Below are 25,170 nucleotides of genomic sequence, written 5' to 3'. Positions count from 1 at the left end.
AACCTCCACAACCTCCCGCGGAAAGGAAACGTGCCCAAGAGCTTTAAGCCCAGCCAAGGCACCCTAAACTGTGCAGATGACAAGCACAGAACACAAGTTCTGTTCTCAGGCACTCAGGACCCTTCTTGAAGAGACACTGACCATGAAATCCAGGCACCCTAAACCTCGGGAATGAAGGCGTCACTGTTAGGAGCACTGCTGATGAAGGCCCTAAATCCACTGACACACAGAAGCTGTGGTTATGACACAGGGCTGCAGACCCCACTGAGGTGAAAGTAACAGGCAGCTGAGACAGGAGATGGGCCCCAGAGAGGGAGGAAACATAACTGTGCTCCTCTCTTCTTCTTACTGGGATTTTTCAGTTGATCTAGTCTAACATTAATATATGTGGTGGAGATACATGACGATTTCAGTCTGCTCAGTTTCGTAAAATATGTTTTACCTTCAGAGCCATCTCTAATCAGACCTCTAATTAGATAGAACTAGTATCTCTCTCTCTATCTCTCTCTCTCTCTCTCTCTCTCTCTCTCTCTCTCTCTTAGATTTTTGGATGTGCTGGGTCTTCACTGCTGCCTGTAGGCTCTCTCTGGCTGCGGCGAGCGGGGGCTACTCTCCAGTTCTGGGGCATGGGCTTCTCATTGTGGAGGCCTCTCTTGTTGGGGAACATGGGCTCTGGGGTGCACAGGCCCAGTAGGTGCGGTACACGGGCTTAGCTGCTCCATAGTGGATTTTCCCAGACCAAGGATTGAACCCACGTCCCTTGCATTGGCAGGCAGATTCTTAATCCACTGGACGACCAGGGAAGTCCCAGGAACTAATATCTCTTATAGCACAGAAACATTTTCTCAAAGAGCACTAATTTCTTCTGTCATAATGCAGATCCTTTTCTATAAGTTTCAGTTCAGTCGCTCAGTCGTGTATGACTCTTTACGACCCCATGAATCGCAGCACGCCAGGCCTCCCTGTCCATCACCAACTCCCGGAGTTCACCCAAACTCATGTGCATCGAGTCGGTGATGCCATCCAGCCATCTCATCCTCTGTCGTCTCCTTCTCCTCCTGCCCCCAATCCCTCCCAACATCAGGGTCTTTTCCAATGAGTCAACTCTTTGCATGAGGTGGCCAAAGTATTGGAGTTTCAGCTTCAACATCAGTCCTTCCAATGAACACCCAGGACTGATCTCCTTTAGCATGGACTGCTTGGATCTCCTTGCAGTCCAAGGGACTCTCAAGAGTCTTCTCCAACACCACAGTTCAAAAGCATCAATTCTTCGGCACTCAGCCTTCTTCACAGTCCAACTCTCACATCCATACATGACCACTGGAAAATACATAGCCTTGACTAGATGGACCTTTGTTGGCAAAGTAATGTCTCTGTTTTTGAACATGCTATCAAGGTTGGTCATAACTTTGCTTCCAAGGAGTAAGGGTCTTTTAATTTCATGGCTATAGGTTTAAGTGAGGAAAAATTTAATTCTCTCATTAAAAATAGAACATAAAGCACGTCTCATACTGAATGACATTTCAAATGTGGTATTTTTGTATCTATAGACGTGCAAAGAAAGGTGCCAAGAACGTTCAATTAATGTTTAAAATGGTTAATTTAGGGAAGCAGGGCCAAACCTGAGTTTTTAAATAACTTATTCCTGGTTGTGTTCTGCCATGTAAACATCTCATTATAGCCATGTATCACTTTCACAAGTGTAAAAGTCAGCTTTGAACTATAAAAGCAAAAAAAATAAAACTTCCATTGAATTTTTAAACAAAGCATAAAAAGTAGGGCAACGGTATAAACATTTCCAGAACAATATAAAAATGTCTAAGACAGAGAGAATCCAAAAGAAGAAAAAAGATCACTCACGGTTCCACTTTCTGTGACAACCAGAATGGTTCAGAATCAGTAGTAACAGTTTCCACTGCTGGATGGAAGTGGCTTCACAGAGACAACACCGAACACTGAATAAACACCAGCTTGTATTTTCTCCCAATACTCTTATGGTCATTTTAATGGCATTTAAATATTTAATTGACCAGAATTTACTTTGGGTTTTGGTGAGAAGTCAGAATGAAATTTTTTCTACTGCTTGATTAGCTGTCCTAAAGCCATGTACTGAAGGATCGATCCATTTCCTGCTGGCCAGCTTGAAATGTCACCTTCACCAAGTTCTGACTCGAAATTAAATAGCCCCAGGTATTGGGGCTAAAGGAAATCAACTCTGAATTCATCAGAAGGGCTGATGCTGAAGCAGAAGCTCCAATACTTTGGCCACCTGATGTGAAGACCTGACTCATTAGAAAAGACCCTGATGCTCAAAGGCAGGAGGAGAAGGAGATGACAGAGGATGAGACAGTTGGATGGCATCATCAACTCAATGGACGTGAGTCCGAGCAAACTCCTTGAGATAGTGAAGGACAGGGAAGCCTGGCATGCTGCAGTCCATGGGGTCACAGGACACGACTAAGCGACTGAACAACAAGAACAAGATGATTTTGGGCTTCCCAAGTGGTGCTGGTGGTAAAGAATCTGGCTGCCAATGGAGAAAACATAAGAGACGTGGGTTTGATCCCTGGGTCTGGAAGATCCCCTGGAGGAGGAAATGGCAACCCACTCCAGTATTCTTGCCTGGAGAGTCCTATGGACAGAGGAGCCTGGCGGGCTATAGTCCATAGGGTCACAAAGAGTTCGACACGACTGAGTGTCTGAGCACAGGTTTAAGTATCCCGTCTCGCCCAACTGTTCAGAGACCTCAGAGCTCTCAGAAGCTGCTGGACCACGGAGCAGACTCTGCTGTCAGCTCTGCTCCAGCGCCCTCCGTTGAGGAAGGCTTTCTCCTCCTGCTTTCCCGGCCTCTACTTCTAACTATGTGACTACACTCCTCTCTGCGTGAAGCCAGGCTCTTCTCATCCCCCGCGGTCTGGTCGAGGGTCTGGCGCACACACGGGCCCCCCCAGTCCCCAAGGACCCCACTGCCCACGTGTGACAAGAGGCGAGGGAACAGTGCCAGGCAAGAGAAAGGGGCTTTGAATTTTTGTTTTTAAAACTTTAACTAGAATTACTTTTCATTTCGTCACCTCCACTTTGGAGACTCATTAAGGTACTAGTTTTACCTTTTTCAATAATATTTCCCTTCCAGTGTTACTCCTACTGCTAATTATCGGCCATCCTCATGACACCAAGGCAGTGACTGAACTGGGGAAGCCCAGGAGAATTCTGCTCTCCCAGGCTCAGGGCCCTGTGGGGAGGGCTCGGCCAGCTCCCGAGCAGACAGCCCTCCAGGGTGAGCACCGCCTCTCGAGTCCAGTTCACCAGGGAGAGGCCTGGGTGCTGAAGCCAGCCTCAGGGCCCTGCAAGCTCCAGACAGCTTCCTGACCCACGGATCTCACTGTAAACTCGTCCTGGGAGTGGGCACACCGGCCTCATGAGCAATGGCTAGCCTTCCCTTCCAGCCTGGTGCCCACCGGCGGGTCAGCCCGCTCAGCATGTATGCTTCCACCAGTGCACTGAGCTGGTCTGAAGAGAAGGCAGAGAGGGACATGGCTGCACCCGGGGAGGCTGAAAGGAGCCGAGCGCCAGCCACTTCAGGGCTGGAGCCAGAGGGGCACTGCTGACAGGCAAGGGGTGTGCCCTGGCGTGTTCTTCAGAGGAGGAAAGGGCAGGTCAGCCCAGCCAGCCCCTTGGGACAGCACGGCTGAAGGCAGCTCCCAAACTGGAGAAGACAGAGCGAGCCCAGAACCAGAGACCTGAGCAGAAATCACGGGGAGGCGACTTCAGGTCCAAACAACTGCCAGCTTCCTCTCCGGAGTGGCAGCCTGCCTGGGGCACAGGCAGTGGCCTGGTCCACACCGGGCACACGCGGAGCACGCGGCTGGCCCACACCGGGCGCACGCGGAGCACACGGCCGGCCCGCACCGGGTTCGGGCAGTTACCTGACACACACTGCACACAGAACCGGGAGTCAGGAGCACCACTGAGGGATTCTGAATGAAGGGACGGTCAGGCCAGAGGAGCCCCAGAGACTCCTGGATTGTGACCTTAACATTGAGCTAGAAAAGGGTTACTCTTTCAAGTTGGAGAAAATTTATTAAGGACCCATTTACAAAGCTTAGCCTATTCCCTGGTGACTCAGGTAGTAAAGATCTGCTTGCAATTCAAGAGACCGGGGTTCGATCCCTGGGTCGGGAAGATCCCCTGGAGAAGGACATGACATCCCACTCCTGTACTCTCGCCTGGAGAATCCCATGGACAGAGGAGTTGGGCGGGCTACAGTCCATGGGGTCGCAAGAGTCGGACAGGACTGAGCAACTGATACTTTGACTTTACAAAGCTTAATGACAGGATGTAGGCAGGACACAGGGACGAGAGCAGCACCCCTCCTGGTGCCCGCAGAGGCGTTTTCATCTCTAGGCCTGGACATGCCAGTAGGGAAGGTTCTGGAAGCTGGAATGAGACCATCTCGAGGGGAGGGCCATCTCGACAGAAGCTGTCACCTCTGCTTGAGGGACACATTCAGAGTGAGGTTACAAAAGACAGAAAGGGATCTTGGCACACAAGTGCTGGGCTTCCTGGGATCCAGCACAGTGATGGGCTTTCTTTACTCCCATCTCTGAAACCCAGCCAGGGAGTCGAGGAGGCTTACTCTTCAAATATGGTCACGACCCGGAATGTAAAGTATCAACCAACACCCTTATACTGAGCATTACTGGCTTTTAATCCCTGATAGCTCAGCTGGTATAGAATCTGCCTGCAATTCAGAAGACCCCGGTTTGACTCCTGGGTCAGGAAGATCCGCTGGAGAAGGGATAGGTTACCCACTCCAGTATTCATGGGCTTCCCTTGTGGCTCAACTGGCAAAGAATCCGCCTGCAATGTAGGAGACCCGGGTTCAATCCCTGGGTTGGGAAGATCCCCTGGAGAAGGGAAAGGCTACCCACTCCAGTATTCTGTATAGTTCACAGGGTCACAAAGAGTCAGACATGACCAAGTGACTTTAATGTGCATTTAATAATAAAAGATGAAAAATAAGCTTGATATTCCAAGATGTATCATTAGACACATACGACTTTCTATCTTTAAGATAAGCTGGCCAAGCTAGCTGCTGACTGACCTCAAGCAGTGTGAGTGTGACCCACAAGTGTGCAAGATTCGACACAGCACTTACAAGTCAGGAGCTTGAAGACACATGTAAAAACTACCACTGCCTCTGAACAAAAGCCCGTTGAAGTCTTCTCAAGTATCTACAAAAATGAAGGCTGGGAAACTTCTCGGCATAATTCTACATGTAACCTCGGAGGAGACGTGGGTTAAAATAAAAAAGACTCTGAGAGCATTCCAGCCGCTGCTGGAGCGGGGCAGGAAGGGAAGCCGGGCTGCAGCCAGACGCACAGGTCCATGGCCACGAGGGCGGAGGTCTTTGGGGGCCGGGAGAGGGCCCAGTCCACGCTGGGGACAGCACAGCCACATGGCCCCCACCCTGAGCCACCGCAGTCAGAACAGAACCCCCAGGTGTCCGGCCATCTCTGCAGATCCTGACGAAAACCCAGACCTCCTGACCCGCACTTCTGAAGGGAAATCTAGTCGCTTTCCAATTGCTCTGAGTGCTCAGTGTCTGACTCTTTGTCACCCCATGGATAGTAGCCCGCCAGGCTCCTCTATCCAGGCAATTTTCTAGGCAAGAATTACTGTAGTGGGTTGCCATTTCCTGCCCCCAGGGATCGTCCTGACCCCGGAACGGAACCCAGGTCTTTTCCATCTCCTGTATTGGCAGGCAGATTCTTTTCCACTGTGCCACCAGAAAGAAAGAAGAAAGTGAAGTCACTCAGTCGTGTCTGACTCTTTGCGACACCATGGACTGTAGCCTACCAGTCTCCTCTGTCCATGGAATTTTCCAGGCAAGAATATTGGAGTGGGTTGCCATTTCCTTTTCCAGGGGATCTTCCCCACCCAGGGATCAAACCCAGGTCCCCTGCATTGCAGGCAGACGTTTTACCATCTGAGCCACCAGGGAAGTCGCATCTAATTGCTCCAGGGAAAGGCAGATACAACGATCAACTCTACAGGAAGAAAACAGAGCCAAGCAGGGAGAGAAAGGGGCCCGCGTGCCAGAGGGAGGAGCCACCCGTGAGTCACACACACCTGAAGTTCTGCATGAACTGCCGGAACTTGTCCACCCTCCTGGCCAGCGGCACGATGACGTTGACCAGCGTGCTGGCCATGTTCAGCTGCTCCTTCTTCACCTTCATGATGGGGCCGAACGGCCGGAATAAGACCAGGCGTCTGAACTGGTGCTTGTGGTCCCCTCGGAACGTGAGCTCGTACAACGTGCCTTTATCCCTCTCTGTGCGGTAGATCCCTGTAAACAGACACGAGGGCAGAGCTCTGAGAACTAACTCAGCTGCCAAGCGCTGCGTATCGCCGGGAGCTAGCACGAGACGTTTGTTTACAATTCAGATTAAATCTCCACGTCTAACCATCATTAGAAAACTCAAAATGCTTCCACTCAAATCCCCAAAGAAATGAAAATACCGTCAATTTAAAAATCACAGTTAATGAAGACCCTAGAAAAACCACGACCAAAAAAATGTGCGATGTTGGACAGAAAACTGCATTTATACTTATTCAGGGGTCTTAAAAAAAGGACGGTGGGGAACTATGCCAAATAAGATCATCTGCGATGTTAGTCGGGGTTATGGTTTTTCTTTTCTGCTATTTATCTACATTTTCTGCCATATGATTAAACACTTTAATATTATACTTACTGCTGCTGCTGCTGCTAAGTCACATCTGTCACGTCTGACTCTGTGCAACCCCATAGACGGCAGCCCACCAGGCTCCCCCGTCCCTGGGATTCTCCAGCAAGAACACTGGAGTGGGTTGCGATTTCCTTCTCCAATTCATGAAAGTGAAAAGTGAAAGTGAAGTCGCTCAGTCGTGTCTGACTCTTAGCGACCCCATGGACTGCAGCCCACCAGGCTCCCCCGTCCCTGGGATTCTCCAGGCAAGAACACTGGAGTGGGGTGCCATTGCCTTCTCCTAAGAAGTGTTAAAATTATCTCTTAGAAAAGATAGCCGTTTCAGAAGAAGTGACCATAATGATCTATGGGGGGCACGGGGGCCATCTCGTGGGTCACGGGGCCCCACGGAAGCTTCTGGAAGCACTGAAGTAGATGAAGCCTGTGGGACCAGCTCAGGGGTAGGCACCCATCTTACGTAACTTCACCTGCCACAGCAGCACAGCCAGCGTGGCAGAGCCAGCCTACTGGGGCCACAGTGGGCCCTCCAAGTATTGCTGTCACTCAGACTCCACCGCATCCTTCACTGGGGTGACCACAGGCCCCAGAATCTCTGCTTAAGAGGTGTGAGGCTTCTGGCCCGACCACACAAAACATCCCCACTTTGTGAGTGAACCCTTCATCCCCTGGTGCCTCAATTCCACACCTCCTCAGGGTCACTGGGCTCATGGGTATTTTCCTAACATCAGGAAAAAAAAAAAAAAATCAAATCCGATGAAACACCAGGTGGGCTTCCTCCTCTTCTTTGCGATTTGCTGGGTTTTCTCCTCCTGGTCCTTCCTTCCCCTGTTTGCTGTGCTGTGCTTAGCTGCTCAATCGTGTCTGACTCTTTATGACCCCACAGACTGTAGCCCGCCAGGCTCCTCTGTCCATGGGACGCTCCAGGCCTGAATGCTGGAGTGGGTTGCTATACCCTCCTCCAGGGGGTCTTCCTGACCCAGGGATTGAACCCAGGTCCCCTGCATTGCAGGTGGATTCTTTACCAGCTGAGCCACCAGGGAAGCCCTTCCCCTCCCATTCCTCCCTCTGAGTCCCTCTCTGGCCGGGACTCAGCCCCAGGCCGAGCATCTACAAGGCTTGGAATGCAGGCATCCTCCAGGGGTCACCTGTCTCCAGGCCTCTCGCGACCCCTCCTCCTTCTGTCCTCACCGCCCTCTTTTGTGGGGACTGCAAGTCTGCTGCACAGCGTCTCTGCTCTTTGCCTTCCACCGACACTGAGGCGGCCTCTCTCATCTCCCTCTGGAGCCACAGAGAGGAGCCCCGGGCTGCGACTCATCCAGGTGCTTTACCCCTGGGGGCAAGGGGACTCAGGAGCTGAGTGCAGGCTGCGAGGATGGACGGGGCAGGGCCCCCTCCTGAAGCCCATGGGGCTCCTGGTGCAGGCTGGGGAGGCCAAGAGGTCTGCAGAGCTCCCACTGGGGCAGAATCCAGCCTCCCTGCAGGGACCACTCATGGGAGAAGGGAGGCACTGCTCAGGAGGCTCGACGGAGGTCTCTGAAAACACGAAGCAGTTCCCTGTAAAGCCTGTTCACGCTCTCGGGCGACTGGTCCTCGCAGAGCACACAGGCACCTCCCTCCTCCGCTGCAGCCTGGAGCCGTGGGAAGCCAAGCTCCCAGGGCCTGGAGGAGGTGGGACTGAGTCAGGAAGGGATCAGCAGACTAACTGCATCTCCACTGGGCGCAGACAGACCTGTGACCCAGCAAGCCACCCCCAGGCAAGGCTGCTACAGAGCTGAACCTGCAGATAACAAGGTTTCTCAAAACAGAGTCATCCTCTTTCTCCGAACCGGGGTCAGAATCATTAACTTTTAAAAATCTAAACCCACAGAAGGTACTGGTAGAGGCTTCTTCCAAGAGGTAGCATCTATTTATAAAGAACCAGAGAATGCAGCATTTCTTATCATTAATGATCCCTACAACCATGCCTTTGGGCAGCACCTAACAAGCACACCTCCCACCTTCACCCACCCCGTGCCTCCTGGAAAAGCCCTCAGCGGTGGAAACTCCAAAGATCCTCGCTCAGACGGAAAGGAGCTGAAGCTCTCTGGGGCAGGACCGGGTTTTCAGCCAATGAGCTGCGTGCACAGGGGCAAACGCAAAGCCACTCGGCCGCACGAGGCCCTCACTCGTCATATTTCACAGGATGGTGTCGTTCTTACACACTCTGCACAATTACAGAAAAAAAGAAGGACCGGAGCTGCCTGAGAGCTTAGTGTAGCACCTTTTCTGTCTCTCCACCCACAGGAGCCGAGCTGACTTTGAGTTTGGTGTTTCCGCTCCCAGTGTAGGCAGACTCGTGTTCATCCTCTCGTCCTTCCAGGGCGGGCAGGCCCCAGGACCACTGACAAGGTGGGGGCACCTCCAGGAGTCCAGGGTGCGGCTCCCAGGTCTGCGGCACACACGTCTGCTCCTTCAGTAGGCGAGGAGCTCACCAGATGGGTGTGTGACCCTGACCTGTCTTCCACTTGGGGCCTCAGAAGTCACAACGCCAGAGGTCCCTGCCCGCCACACGCCCGCCCCCTCCTCCCCACCCTCACTCAGTCTGAGTGGGCACGGCGGCCAGCAGCGCACTGCTGAGCCGAGAAACGTCTCCACTTTCGCCCCTGCCCTTCCGACCTTGCTGCGTGGAGCCCAGCCCCCCAGGCTGGATCCCTCTGGGCCTCTGACACCCCTGGCCCATGTCCAGGTCCATCCTGCACCGACCCTGGGCCCTTAGCTTCCCACAGCACCACCCTGCTTCTGCTCTGCCCTAGCTAAGAAGGCCCCCAGCTTCCCATGGCCCAAAGTCCCAGGACTACATACAGCCAGGCCTCCAAACCCTCCCTCTCAGTGAAAGTCGCTCAGTCGTGTCTGACTCTTTGTGAGCCCACAGACTATACAGTCCATGGAATTCTCCAGGCCAGACTAGTGGAGTGGGCAGCCTTTCCCTACTCCAGGGGATCTTTCCAACCTAGGGATCGAACCCAGGTCTCCCCCATTGCAGGCGGATTCTTTACCAGCTAAGCCACCAGGGAACCCCAAGAATATACTGGAGTGGGTAGCCTATCCCTTCTCTAGAGAATCTTCCTGACCCAGGAATCGAACTGGGGTCTCCTGCATCGCAGGCAGATTTTTTACCAACTGAGCTACCAGGGAAGCCCCAAACCTTCCCTCACCCACCCCCGACTCCTAATGACTTGAGGGTAGGTCCTGCCCCACTTCATGTGAAATCGGATTTATATTGAGCACAGACAACTTCTCTTCCTCCTGGAGAAACTGGTGGGAATGTGAAGCGGTGCAGCTGTGGAGAAGAGCCTGGCAGTTGCCCTCAGAGATTAAACACAGAATTATATAATATGATCCAGCAATCCCACTTCTGGGTGTGTACCCAAAAGAGCTGAAAACAGAGGCCTGAGCAGGGGCTGGAACCCACATTTTCACAGCAGCCAAAACGGAGGCAACTCAAACCTCCACCAGCAGATGAACGGATGGACAAAGTGCGGTCCATACACACAGTGGAATACTACTCAGCCTTAAAAAGGAATAACATTCAGAGACATGCTGCAACATGGAGGGGCCTGAGAACGTGCTAAGTGAAGTCAGTCAGACAGAAAAGGACAATTGCTGTGTGATCCCACTCCCACGCTATCTCTAGAGGAGTCAGAGTCAGAGACAAGAAGCAGGCTGGTGGGCACCAGGGGCCGGGGCAGGGGGTGGGGGTCAGTGGTCACTGGGGGCAGGGTTTCAGTCTGATGCGATGAGAAAGTTCTAGCAATGGGAGGGGATGGCGGTTACACACAATGTGAGTGTACTCAATGCCAATGAACAGTACACCTAAAAACGGTTAAAATAAGGACCTCCACTGGCAGTCCAGTGGTTAGGATTCTATACTCACTGCCGAGGACATGGGTTCGATCCCTAGTCAGGGAACCAAGATCCCATAAGCCATGCAATGCAGCCAAAAAAAAAAAAAAAAAAGGTTATAATTGAGGGCAGGAGGAGAAAGGGACGACAGAGGACGAGATGGTTGGATTGCATCACTGACTCAATGGACATGAGTTCGAGCAAACTCGGGGAGATGGTGAAGGACAGAGGAGCCTGGCATGCTACAGTTCATGGGGTCACAAAGAGTCGGACACATATGAGCAGCTGAACAACCACAAAACCACTGTCCCGTGAAAAGGCCAGGCACTTCCTCAAGACACCAGTCACCCTTCTAAACTGGACCTTCCCCGCCAGGAAGATGCTGAGACTCTCTCAATCCGAAGTCCTCTCTCTCTCGCTCCTCCACACACGAGGGCCTGAGAGTTTGAGCCCCTCCGTGTGGAGCTGTTCTCCTGACACCTGATGCGCGCACCCGGGGATGGTCCAGTCCACCAGTCCACGGTGGACTCCTCTTACAGACGAGCAGAGCGAGACCCAAGGCAACTGTCTCCTCCCTTGAGCCCCCTTCCACTCCCAGCGCTGCGCCCTCAGAGCAGGGGAAGAAGCAGGAGCAGGAACACCAGCGATCAGAGGAACAACATCATTTCTGCGCTGAAAACCACGGCCGGCAGCTCCAATACCCTCGATAAACCTTACCTCCTCTCCACCTGCCCCAGAGCTTTAACCCTTTCTTTTACCCACAACTCTAACAGCTGTTAATTAACAATTAACTGAATTCAGAGCCTACCACACATTACAAGTAATAAATTTTGAAGGAGAAGATTTTCATGAAAAGGAAAAAAAAAAAAACACAAACAACTTTCAGGACCTCCCTGGTGGCCCAGTAGTTAAGAATCTGCCTGCCAATGCAGGAGACACGGGTTCAGTCCCTCGTCTGGGAAGATCCCACGTGCCGCGGAGCAACGAAACCCAGGAGCCACAATTACTGAAGACTGCCCGCCCATCCTCGACAACAGGAGAAGGCACTGCATTGAGAAGCTCTCACATCGCCATTCGAGAATGACCCCCGCTTGCTGCCATTAGAGAATGCCAGCGCTCAGCAGCAAAGACCCAGCACAGACATAAATTAATAATCAGGCTTCCCTGGTGGCTCAGTGGTAAAAAATCCACCTGCTAACGCAGGAGACATGGGTTCAATCCCTGGGTCAGGAAGATCCCCTGGAGACGGAAATGGGCAACCCACTCCAGTATTCTTGCCTGGGAAATCCCATGGACAGAGGCGTCTGGTGGGCTACAGTCCACAGGGTCACAAAAGAGTTGGATACAACTTAGCAACTCAACAACAACAAAATAAATAGATAAAAATTTAAAAATACATATTTCTGGAAAAAAGTATATGTGGAAAGAAAATATGTAACAGGCAGCAATGCTGACAGTGGTAAATAAGGACAGGCGGGCTCCTGACAGCAGGTGGGGAGGGACGGTCGTATGTTATTGTTATTTTTTAATTTATCGGAAATGTCTGGGATAATACAAAGGAAAAAAAAAAAAAACCCTCTACCCTGTAACTGCCTGTGAACACACCCCTATAGAAGCACACCCTCCTTGGCCTGTTCAGAAGGAGAGGCTGACACTCCTGCGTAGGATTTTACTCCACAACGGAACTGCTGATGCTTGTGGTGCAGCCATTATCCCGAGAAGTCCGCTGAGGTGGGATGTCTCACTCCCAGGCACATGAGACGACAAGACATCACCACGGTGCCCTCTGTCATCAGCTCCATTTTTTAAGGGGAAGCAGCAGATGTTTAATATTTGTGAAAGACTGCAGCTGAGTCCCCAAATGCTCAGAAACCTACAATGTAAAGAATTCTCCCCATAAAAACAGTAAAAAGGCTTCCCACTTGCCCCCTACGTCAGGGTGCAGGGGCCCCTGCAGACACCTCCTTTCTCCTGCATCTCAGCACATCAGCTCACAGCCGCTTCCGGATACATCCTGACTCAGGTTCATCACCATTAACTTTCTCTAAACGTTTCTCATTTGATGATATGTGGCTGCACTGAGATCCTTGCTGAAATAATTCACAGGTCATCTTTTTACTCCTATTCACTGCATTTGTTCATGCTGTACATCCGTGCCGACAAACTCAACACTTGGTTCTTAATCTATCAGGGATTTCTGAAAGCCTCACTTACTGAGGGCTCCTCCCAACTTCATCACCAGTACTAACAGTCGATTTTCTTTTCAGAGCCATATTTTCCCCACAAAACTATGTATCAGCTCCATGAAGGCGACTGGGTATCTGATATTAAAGTGGGAAGCAAAGGCATGTTCGGGCTTTCCAGGCGGTGCTAGTGGTGAAGAACCTGCCTGCAATACAGGAGACACCGGAGACACGGGTTCGATCCCTGGGTAGGAAAGATCCCCTGGAGGAGGGCATGGCAACCCGCTCCAGTGTTCTTGCTTGGAGAATTCCATGGACAGAAGAGCGTGGAGGGCTACAGTCCACGGGGTCGCAGAGTCAGACATGACTCAGTGACTTACATGCACGCGTGCACACACACAAAGGAGTGTCATGATCTCAGTGCAGCAGGGCGCTTGGTTCACCAGGTGCCCCGCCAGCCACACACCACTCACAGTCAACTGACATGGTTATTTTTATTCTATTGATTTTCCCTACGGCTATCACTCACCATGGATTGTGTTCTCCATCAGAGATATGAAGAGGCACGTGATAAAAAATGACCGCGCTCTCAGAATTCACATTCTAGAGAGGAAGGCAGACAGACACACACAGCACGCTAAGCACCTAAGCATTCCCCGTGGTGCAGGGAGCAGAAAGGAGGGAGCGTCCACCTGCTGAGGGTGTGGACAGGCTGACAGACGACATTCCAGCGGGACTGGAGACCGAGTGGGCATGTGCCAAGACTGCAAAATCAGAACATTCCATGGAAAGACGGCAGTGAAGGCAAAGATACTGCACAAACAAAACCAGCTTATTCTGTGTGGCAAAGCCGAGATGGTTCAGCCAGGCTGGGGCACAAGGCGGGGGTGGGAGGCGAAGCTGGGCAGGCCGGTGGGGCAGAGCCCTTGGGCCACTGGGTCATCACCAGGGCAAACTCGCCCAGAGCCCCAGGGAGAGGCGAGATCCGATCAGTGCCCTGGCATGACAGCAGGGGGTTTCAGGACGAGGGGAGAGGGTGGGAAGCTGGAAAGAAGCTGGCATGACTCAGCAGGAAACTGAGACAGCGCCAGCGGAAGAGAGGTGGAAAGGGGTGGAGAGACCCCCATTAGAGGTGGGAAGGCGGGCGCGGGCAGTGGTGGGAGTCAGGGAGGCTGCAGGCCAGGGGGAGGGCTGTGAGTTAAGCTCGGAAATGCTGACTTGAAGAGCCATGTGGGCAGGTCTGAAGCTCAGCAGAGGGGCCTTTTTTCAGAGCCCCCCCCCCCCACTTTGAGTGGAGCTGCAGCAAATGCAAGGAATGGGAAGAGGAGCCCCGGATGCGGGCTTGGCATGTTCCCACCAGCAGGCAGCAGGCGCTGGCGGCCAGCAGGGAGGTGGCGAGGTCGGGGCAGGTGCAGAGGCAGGGGAGGGCGGCTCAGCCAGGCGGCCGGGTCAAGGTCAAGCAAGACGAGGACAGGGTGGCCCCCGGGGCGGCCAGCAGCCCCCGTGACCGCCGCCACGAGGCTCCAGGAGCAGCAGGCGCTGCGGGTGAGAGGGGCAGGGGTGAGCTGGCCGAGGAAGCATCTTTCTTATGTTTCCCTCACGTGGTCAAGTTCATTCCTGCGCAAGGACCTCTGCCCTTCCCTTCCCGTCTGCCTGGGATCCTGCCCCAGGCCGGCTCCACTGGGTCTCGCTCGCCTTTCAGATCTCCACCCAAGTGGCCCTCCGCCAGGAGGCACCTCCCGCCCCCGGGTCCCCCCGAACACGCTCCCCACCCTAGCGCTGTCCCTGCCTGTGACCGGCCCCCCACCTTCTCACTCCTGTGCACCGCGCCCCGCACCACCCCCTCCCACAGCAGTCAAGCCCTGAGGGACCCAGAGATCTGTTTCTGGGGTGCAGAGGGCAGACGGAGGGGAGGGGGCGGTGCTGGGTAAGGAGGGCGGCCACAGCAGAGCAGCAGTCAGAGGAGGTTAAGGGAGTTGACAGCGCCTTCTTTTCTTGAAAACAGAAGAGAGCCCACGGTGTGCTGAGAGGAAGACGCAAACAGAAACGGAAGGGGAGAAAACAGGGACGGAATGAGGCTTGCGGGCTGGAGTCCACCCCCAGGGAACGACCACACCTCTGACCACACCCAGCACAGCGCAGGAGGGGGCCAGGGGTGGACTGCGAGGGGCGAGGAGGAGGGGCGCCCAGGGGAGGGGTGGGCGAAGGGAAGCAGGAGGAAGGGGAGGCCCAGTGGACAGGGCTGGGGCCAGCAGAGGCTGGGGCAGGCGGGGCCGGTGGGTGCCGGGGTGACGTGCAGCAGGGCGAGCGGGCTTCCGCACCCTGGGCAGAGGGCGTCTATGAGCCGGGCAAGTGCATGCGCACACAGGACCGTCCCCAGCAGGAGAGGAGGGGGCTCTGCTCATCATGTGCGGGGTCAGGGGCTGAGGGCACTCGCCGGGGTCTGGCCTGGGCCGGGGTGGGGTGGGGTAGAAGGAAAGGCAGGGTCGGGGGGCGAGAAATGGACCCAAGAGAGGAACCACAGCTCAGGGGCCAAGGTCAGACATGACCACAGAGTCCCAAGAACTGGCTCCTGAGGACGTGGAGGCTTCATGGAGGAGCAGGCTCTCGGGGAGACCAGGCCCAGGTACGGCTGCCCTGGAGTCGGGCCTCCCCCACCTAGCCACAACTCCCGCCCTCACACGGCAGGACCGACTCCAAGCCCATGGCCTCCTCTCCGGGGATGGGTCTCCGCGGGTCCTCCTCTCTCCTCTAAGGAACCGACACGGAAGCCGCACAGGCGATGCCGCCTGGACTGAGCAGAGGGGTCCCGGGTTCTGGAGCAAACCCTGGGGGTGGGAAGTCTTCTCCCCTTATCACACTTCCCACCAGCTGCTGGCTACCTCTCTGAGCATGTGAACAGTAAGTCCAGGCTGTGGGAACAGAAGCAACTCGAGACACAGCAGAGACAACGCACAGGGGTTAAGGGTCAGAGAGCAGGGGCTGTGTGACTCCACCCTCGTCTCTGGCGACCGTGAGTCATGTGTCCACAGCTACTTGTCCAGCCCACCCCCACGGAGAGGCCGTGAGGCCCAAACACCTGCACCAAGTTTACAGATATCAGCTCAGTTCCAAGCAGGACCTGCTGTTCACCGCATCCTCTTACAGAGGACAGAACAGAGGCCTACACAGGAACTGATTAACTTGTCCCAGGTCATGAATGATGCATTCAGGGGGCGATGGCAGGATGGCTGTGAATCTAAGAGCTGGTCGTGGCCAAGGTCTTAAAGGCCAGTTAACCTTGACATCAAAAGTGAAACTCGCTCAGTCGTGTCCGACTCTGCGACCCCACGCACTACACAGTCCATGGGATTCTCCAGGCCAGAATACTGCACTGGGGGGCCCTTCCCTCCTCCAGGGGATCTTCCCAACCCAGGGACCAAACCCAGGCCTCCCGCATTGCAGGCGGATTCTTTACCAGCTGAGCCACCAGGGAAGCCCAAGAATACTGGAGTGGGTAGCCTATCCCTTCTCCAGGGGATCTTCCTGATCCAGGAATCAAACCAGGGTCTCCTGCATTGCAGGTGAATTCTTTACCAACTGAGCTATAAGGGAAGCTAACACCAAAAGGATGATTATAACTCTTCTTTCTTTTCTGTCCTTCCTTTCTCTTTGAGATTGACTTTTGAGAGGAAAAAAGCATCAACAAAGATTCTTCAGAAAGCTAATCGCCTGTACACAATACATTAGAGAAGTGAGTCTTAAAACTCATTTCTGGGATTTAGGTTCAAGATGGTGCAGTAGAAGGATGTGAGCTCATCTCCCCCAGCAAGAGCACCAAAATTACAGCTAGCTGTGGAACAACCATTGACAGGAGGATGCTGGAACCCATCAAAAAAAGACACCCCACGTCCAAAGGCAGGAGAAGCTGCAACAAGATGGTGGGGGGTGGGGCGCGGTCACGATATAATCAAATCCCACACCTGCCGCTGGCTGACCCACACACTGGAGAACGATGGTACCAAAGAAGCTCTCCCACTGCTGTGCTGCTGAGCCTCACGTCAGGCTTCCCAGCCTGGGGATCAGGCAAAGGGACCAGGAATCCCCACGGAACCTGACTTTGAAGGCCAAGGTGACTGGACTGCAGAACTTCTACAAGACTGGCGGAAACAGAGAATTCACTCTTGGAAGGCACAAGCAAAATCTTGCGTGCACCACGACCCAGGGCAAAGGAGCAGTGACCCCACAGGCTGAATCAGACTTACCGCACCACGACCCAGGGCAAAGGAGCAGTGACCCCACAGACTGAATCAGACTTACCTGCTCGTGCTGGAGGGTCTCCTATAGAGGCCTGGGTGCGCAGTGGCTTGCCAGGGGGACAGGGCGCTGGCAGCAGCGGTCCTGGGAGGTGCCCGTTGGTGTGAGCCCTCTGGGAGCTCACCATTTACCTTACGACAGAGCCTGCAGACTCCACCACTGGGTCCCCTCAGGCAACTAACAGGGCGAGGGCACAACCTTATCCATCGGCAACTGGGATCAAGTTTTACTCAGCGTGGCCCTGCCCACCCAAGCAAGACCCAGTTTCCCCGCCACCACTGCTCCCATCAGGAAGCTTATACAAGCCTCTTGGGCTCCTCCACCAGAGGGCAGACAGAAGACACAAGAACTACAAGCCCACGGCTGCCAGAACGAAAACCACATCCCAGCAAGTTAATCATAATGAAAAGGCAGAGGGTTATGTCCCAGATAAAGGGGCAAGACAAAACCCCAGAAAAACAACTAAATGAAGTGGAGATAGGCAAACTTCCAGGAAAAGAATTCAGAATAATAATAATGAAGATGATCCAGGATCTCAGAAAAAAAAAAAAATAGAGAAGATGCAAGAAATGTTTGCCAAAGACCTAGAAGAACTAAAGAACAAACAAACAAAGATGAATCAATAGCAGAATAACTGAGGCAGAAGAATGGATAAATGACCTGGAGGATAGAATGGTGGAAATCACTGCTGCAAAACAGAATCCAGAAAAAAGAATGGGAAGAAAAAAAAAAAAATGAAGACAGCCTAAGAGCCCTCTGAGACAATATTAAATGCACAAGCATTCACATTATAGGGGTCCCAAAAGGAGAAAAGAGAGAGGACCTGAGAAAATATTTGAAGAGATAATAGCTGAAAACCTCCCTAACATGGGAATGGAAATATTCAACCAAGTCTAGGAAACACAAAGAGTCCCAGGAAGGATAAACCCAAGGAGTAACACACCAAGACACACAGTAATCAAAATGATGAAAATTAAATGCTAAAATATTAAAAGCAACAAGGGAAAATGACAAATAACATACGAGGGAACTTCCATCGGGCTGTCAGCTGACTTCTCAACAGAATCTCTACGAGCCAGAAGGGAACGGCACGACATATTTAAAGTGATGAAAGGGAGGAAAGTACAACCAAGAATACTCTACCCAGCAAGACTCTGGTTCAGATTTGATGGAGAAATCAAAAGCTTTCCAGACCAGCAAAAGTTAAGAGAATTCAGCACCACCAAACCAGCTTTACAACAAAAGGCTAAAGGAACTTCTTTAGGCAGGAAACACAAGAGAAGGAAAACACCTACAAAAAAATAAACCCAAAACAATTAAGAAAATGCTAATAGAATCATACATATTGATAATTACCTTAAATGTAAATGGATGAAATGTACCAACCAAATACATACACGAGGCTAGGGGGATGGAGGGTAAAGCGTCTGCCTGCAATGTAGCAGACCTGGGTTCGATCCCTGGGTTGGGAAGATCCTCTGGAGAAGGAAACAGCAACCCACTCCAGTACTCTTGCCTGGAAAATCCCATGGACAGAGGAGCCTGGTAGGCTACAGTCCACAGGGCCACAAAGAGTCAGACACGACTGAGCGACTTCACTTCAGGGGGATGAAACACGCACAGGTATGCACTTCCACTAAGAGTATCACTCTACTTAACCCCCCAAATTGTACGCAATTATTTTATATTGTTAGATTAATCATGTTTCCATTGTGGCTTGCTATTTTGTCACACTGTTTTTGTCTCGCTATTGATTGTTAAAACTGATAAACATCTTTTACTATTTTGATTATGGAACAATTATTCATTTTAATACCATTGCATTGGTCGACAGAAAATAAGAGACTTCTGTATACTAAACTACTACTTTTAATAGAAAAAACTGGAATCACTTTTCAAAACCCACATGCACATTAGAATTATCTTGGAATTTTTTGAAAAATACAAATGCCTAGGTATTGCTTTCTTCTTCAAAGCTCTAGGTGTGATTCTAGAGGGCAACCATGTTTAAAAGCAACAGGACCTTATGATGCCCTTTAACTTTTATCTAGTTTCACTTTTTCTATTTCATAATCAGTGTTTCCACTTTATTGTTTATGTTTTCTAATTGCTCCATCTCTTTTTTATTCTTTCTCGTCTGTATCAAGTATAGCAGAAAAGCTTTTGTGTATATATATATACCTACATTTATATATATATATATATAAGAAAACTTGAATTTTTGCTTAGCTAAAAGTCCATGACATTTTGGTTCCAACTCTTTGACTAGGTATGAATAGAATGCTAGATTTCTAATTTATATTTACTCAAAACTTTGATATAGTTCCATTTATTCTGGCATTTAGTATTACTGCTAAAAGCCTGGAAAGCTTATTATTTTACTGATTTTTAGAAAAGAAATTTGAATGAGATTTGGAACTTCTAATCTAATTCTGAGAATATAAAGAAATATACTATGCTGCAAAAAAAAAAGAAATTTAACACGTGATACAGTATTATTAACTAAAGCACAGATTCTGTTCAATTTTCTTATGTGCATGTCCATTATTTGTTTTCATATTTTATTCAAGACTCTACATTGTATTTAGTTTTACTGAGCAGCTTCAGCTACATACAATAAATTCTTATAAATTCTCTTTCATTTTTATTCTGTTACAAATATTTCCTAATTTTCCTTGTTACGGATTCTTTGATACACCCATCATTTAAAAGTAGACATTTAATTTCCAAATACATGGGATTTATAAAGTGTGTTTGATATTAATTCCTCATTGAAATTCTCTGCAATCACCCTCTGTGTTTCTTCAGTCTTCTAACTTTATTGAGGCTTTCAAAGGCTAAGTCAAAGATCTCTCTTGGTAAATGTCATATTACATTTGAAAATATGTGGGTTATTTTCAAATATCTTTTTATATTGATTTCTAATATAATTCCACAGTGGCAGGAGAATAGATTCTGTATGATTTCAATACCTTTAGACCATGACATTTTTGTACCTTGTTTTATATCCCCTGGATATATTCCCATGTCTCTTGGTTTATAGTCTATGGCAATTTGAATAGAATTTGTATCCTGCTGTTGTGTGAAAGTTGTATACATCTTAATTATGTTGAATTGGTTCATAGTGATTTTCAGATCTACTATTATCTTTCTACTTCCCTGTCTATTCATTCTATTAATTTTTGAGAGTTTGATATTGCAACCCCAACTAAAAATCTACTTTAAAAATCGTTATATGTAGTGTAACTATATGTAAATTTGTTCTGCATTTTCCAAATGTTCTGTAAATTTTGTCATACTTTTTAAAAAAAGAAAAAAACCTCATGTTTGAAGACTGAGGTGACATATTATAGACGGATTCCCTGATAGCAATTTCCTCACCTTTAAGAAATGTGTGCAAACTTGGTTGCTCAGTTGTGCCTGACACCTTAAGACCCTGTGGACTGTAGCTCACCTTCTCCTCTGTCTATGGGATTTTTCAGGCAAGAATACTGGCGGGGGCTGCCATTTCCCTCCTCCAGGGATCTTCCTGACCCAGGAAGTGAACCCACGTCTCCCATGTCTCCTGTGCTGAGGGTGGATTCTTTACCTGCTGAGCCATCAGGGAGGTCTTTTAAGAAATAGGATCAACAATAGTACCTATTTCTTTGTAGGGCTGCTGTGAAAACTAAATAAATTAATACATGCAAATATGCCTGGTACCCAGGAAGCACTTGGTGATGCCAGCAACAGTAATTATGATAACAATATAATCACTCTTATTCCTATGACATCATTACTCATTACTACGGCATCATCCCACTTTACTCCATTAGTCTTTGCATCACTGCTCTTGGTCACAGGGGTCAGGGCCCTGGGCAAGCCCTCCTCTTGCTGTGCCATATACACTGACCTCAGATATGCTTGTAAACTGGATCCACTCACTCATTTTTTAAAGTCACTATGGACCCAGAGAGCAGGATTCTTTTTTAATTTTTTTAAACTGAAGTATAGTTGATTTACAATGTTGTGTTAATTTCAGATGTACAGCAAAGTGATTCCATTTTATATATGCATATATTATATATATATATTTCCGATTCTTTTCCCTTATAGCTTATTACAAAATGCTGGGTATAGTTCCTTGTGCTGCACAGTAGGTCCTTATGCTACACAGTAGGTCCTTGTCGGTTATCTGTTTTATGCATAGTAGTGTGTACGTGTTAATTTCCAACTCCTAATTTATCCCTTCCCCTCCTTTCCCTTTTGGTAACCATAAGTTCATTTTCTACGTCTGTGGGTTCATCTCCCTTTTCTATGTAAGTTCTTTTGTACCATTTTTTTCAGATTCCGTGTATAAGTGATATCCTATGATATCCGTCTGCCTTTGTCTAGCTCACCTCATTTAGTATGATGATCTCTAGGTGTAGCCATGTTGCTGCCAATGGCATTATTTCACTCTTTTTTATGGCTGAGTAATATCCCATTATACATGCACCACGTCCTCTTTATGCAGTCCTCTGCTGATGGACATTGAGGTTGCTTCCATGTCCTGGCTACTGCAAACAGCGCTGCTATGAACATAGGCGTGCATGTATCTTTTCAAATTACGGTTTCCTCCAGATACATGCCTAGGAGTGGGATTGTTGGATCATACGGTAGCCCTATTTTTAGCTTTTAAGGAAATTACATATTGCTCTCCATAGTGGCTGCACCGATTTACATTCCCAACAACAGTATAGGAGGGTCCCCTTTTCTCCACACCCTCTCCAGCATTTATTATTTGTAGACGTTGTGATCATGGCCATTCTGACCAGTGTGAGGTGATACCTCGTTGTAATTTTGATTTGCATTTCTCTAATAATTATCAGTGCTGAGCATCTGCTCATGTGCCTTTTGGTCATCTTATATGATAACCTTGATATTCTGCTAAAAAGTCTGGTGATATATAAATTAACATATATAATTATTTGAATCAAGATAATTTTTAGCAATATTTCAATAGGGTATTTTTTAGCTATTGCTTGAAAAAACACCCATTTCTAATATCAACTGGAATTTTCAAATAACTAACCTGTATTTACTGGATACTACGACCATTTATCTGACTACATCTCTCATGCTGTTTAGCACAATCCTGTGTCATGGTACAACTACACCACCAGTCATCAGTAACACAATTGTAACAGCCTCCTACCCGCTACAGACAGGCCCAGGCCCCGCGCTGTCCTGACAGACACTGTGCTTGGCAGCACCTAAGCCAGGGACCCCCTTCCTAACCCTGGCTTCCCCGCTCACTTTGTAGCACCTTAAGCTATTTCACGACACTGAGTTGTTACTTCCTCGTCTTAAAAATTGAATCACAATGTACAAAGCATCCGCATCAACTGCTTTGTGCTTCAAGGCAAGTCTGAAGCTGACCTCCTATATGCATTTATCTTATTTGGCTAACTCCTCTGATTAGCCCATGGTAAGAATTGATTTTATTCATGATATAGTCATTGAACCACTGGACACCCGGGGGAAATATGTATATTTACATGGGGCTTCTTCATGACAGACAAACCACAGCAAGCTGAAGAGTAAAAGAATCAAGAGGGCCGGCACACAAGTCACCGCTCTCTACCAACACAGAGACTGATTGGCCTGTGTTTGTTTTTGCTGGTAGAAACTGGTAAGCAGGTTGCTGGGCACCCCCATCAGACCTATTAAATTGTGGAATGACTGGTTTACCTGAAACGGGTACAAACGTTAGACAGTTAAATCGAACTACCTTGGAGTCGATGGAGCTCTGCTGGGAGGGGGCCGTGTTCAGAGACCCCAGGGCAGTGCTGGGCCTGTGACCCCTGTTACTTCCAGGGTCACAGAAACAGACAGGAACTGGGACCACAGCAGCTTGGAAAACCCACATGGAAAGCACTCTCTAGACCCCAATGCTCTTGTTTTTCTCTTTGAACCTCTTCTTCATTATGCGATAAAGCCTGGAACTATGGCGCAAACTTGGGCAGCATTTTAAATGGAATCTGAATAATGAATCATCTCTGGCAAACACTCCAGGGCCACAGGCGCAGAAGGCTAGCGAGTGATGGGTTTTGCGTCTGAGAGCCATCAATCCCGTGGCTCCTTCTCCCCATGGTCCCCTAATATGCACCTTCCATCACGGTAACAGACTGGAGCCGTGAAGATGAATGACACCCGGGGCTGCCTGGAGCACACATGGTCAGAGGTGCGGCGAGAACCCCCTGGCGATGCCAGGAGATGGGGGGACACTGCCCGAGAGGCAAGTGCCTGGGGGATGTGGAGAAAGGAGGACGTGTCCATGCAGAAAACTGGATGGTCCTAGGGCCGGGCGGGGACTAGGCGGGTCATGGGTCTCCCATGCCTGGGACTCTCACCAAGGTGGGGCTAGTTGCCACCACACAGCGGGTCGGTTTTATTTGGATCCTGGTTTGTAGATTTTCTTTTATTTTTTGGATAATCTCAAGAGCTTAAAGTATAACAGTTTTAAACTTTAAAAAAAAAAAGTATGTTCTCATCACTATAATGTTTTGAAGGAAAACCCGTTGAGATCAGCTTTTTGGGGAGGAATACATCCTAAGATACAATTTGCCCCCCATCCTTGAAACAGACATGGACATGCATCGGCTGGATCGCAGTAAGGAAGTGAAGATGCTTTTCCTCTGGGCTCAGGAGCACACAAAGAGACAACTTAGCACTGACTGTCGGGGGCTCTGAGGCCTGTCACAGCAGGAACATCCCACTCAGGACGCCGAGCTATGGGTCGGTCACTCCACGAGGTGGCACATTCTACAGGACACCTGAGATCAGCGGTCCCCAACCCTTTTGGCACCAGGGACCGATCTCCTGAAGGCAGTTCTTACACAGATGGGGGAGATGCTTTCGAGATGATTCAGGCACATCACATATATTGTGCACTTTATTCCTATTATTATTACATCAGTTCCATCCACCTCAGATCATCAGGCATTAGATCCCAGAGGTCGTCTTAGATGACAGAGCCGGGGAACACGCTCACAGAGACACCAGCCCAGGACACAGAGACACTGCATTTAATTCCATTCAAGCGCTGACTTGCTCTGTGACGTTGCACAAAGTCAGTTCTCAAGGCTTCGGTTTCTCCAACAGTTAGATGATTCCTACAGCAACCTCACTCAGTCTGAGACTGACCTACTTCAACCATAAAAGCAATTCCACCAGATATCAACACAAAGAAGTCTCTTAGGACATGCGGTTTTTACATGATGGCTGTTGTGAGTGTGAGTCGTGTCTGACTCTGCGACCCTCTGGACTGTAGCCCACCAGGTTCCTCTGTCCAGGAGATTTACCAGGCAAGAATACTGGAGTGGGTTGTCATTTCCTTCTCCAAGGAATCATCCCAACTCAGGGATCAAACCCATATCTCTCATGTCTCCTGAATTGGCAGGCAAATTCTTTACCACTGAGCCACCTGGAAGACTTTTCAGATGATAGTTCAATATAAAATTTTTTCAACTTAGAGAATTTAAAAGAAAAACAATACTACTTAATCTATTTAGGGCTTCCCTGGTGGCTCAGATGGTAAAGAATCTGCTAGCAATGAGGAGACCGGAGTTTGATCCCTGGGTGGGGAAGAGCCCCTGGAGAAGGGAATAGCAACCCACGCCAGTATTCATGCCTGAAGAATTCCATAGACAGAGAAGCCTGGAGGGCTACAACCTACAGGGTCACAAAGAGTCAGACATGACTGAGCAACTAACACACACCCTAAATATTTTTTCTCACGTATGTCATGACCCCCAAATTACTTGACAAGGTTCCTGTCAAGTGTGGGCCTGTCCCCTGGAATCTGAGTGGGCCTGTGGCTACTTCACCCAAGAGAGGACAGCAGAGTGATGCAGCAGCCACTTGGCTTGCTGGAACATTAGCTCGTGGAGCCCAGACCTCACGTAAGAGGCTGACTGCCCTGAGGCGGCCAGGCCCCAGGGCCGTCCTGATGCTCACACCACCACAGCATGCTGCCAGATCTGCCAGGGAAGGTGCATTCGGGTGCCCATCTCCCCAAGGTGCGTCCCCTCAGCCCT

The 25,170-nt window shown here is 49.9% G+C and overlaps 1 protein-coding gene across 7 annotated transcripts in view; it reads right to left on the bottom strand.

Moving 5' to 3' along the window:
* CSGALNACT1 (chondroitin sulfate N-acetylgalactosaminyltransferase 1) overlaps positions 1-25,170 on the bottom strand; it is a 337,768-nt gene that overhangs the window by 32,588 nt on the left and 280,010 nt on the right. For all 7 annotated transcript variants that reach the window (XM_061404634.1, XM_061404638.1, XM_061404636.1 and 4 more), the window contains one exon: positions 6,133-6,349. In XM_061404634.1, coding sequence (XP_061260618.1) covers positions 6,133-6,349 — 217 coding nt within the window. The remainder of the gene's footprint in view (positions 1-6,132; positions 6,350-25,170) is intronic.

Source organism: Bos javanicus, chromosome 27 (assembly GCF_032452875.1).
Source record: "Bos javanicus breed banteng chromosome 27, ARS-OSU_banteng_1.0, whole genome shotgun sequence".
NCBI lineage: Eukaryota > Metazoa > Chordata > Mammalia > Artiodactyla > Bovidae > Bos > Bos javanicus.
Note: the sequence above shows the minus strand (reverse complement) of the source record. Positions and strands in the feature narration are given on the sequence as shown.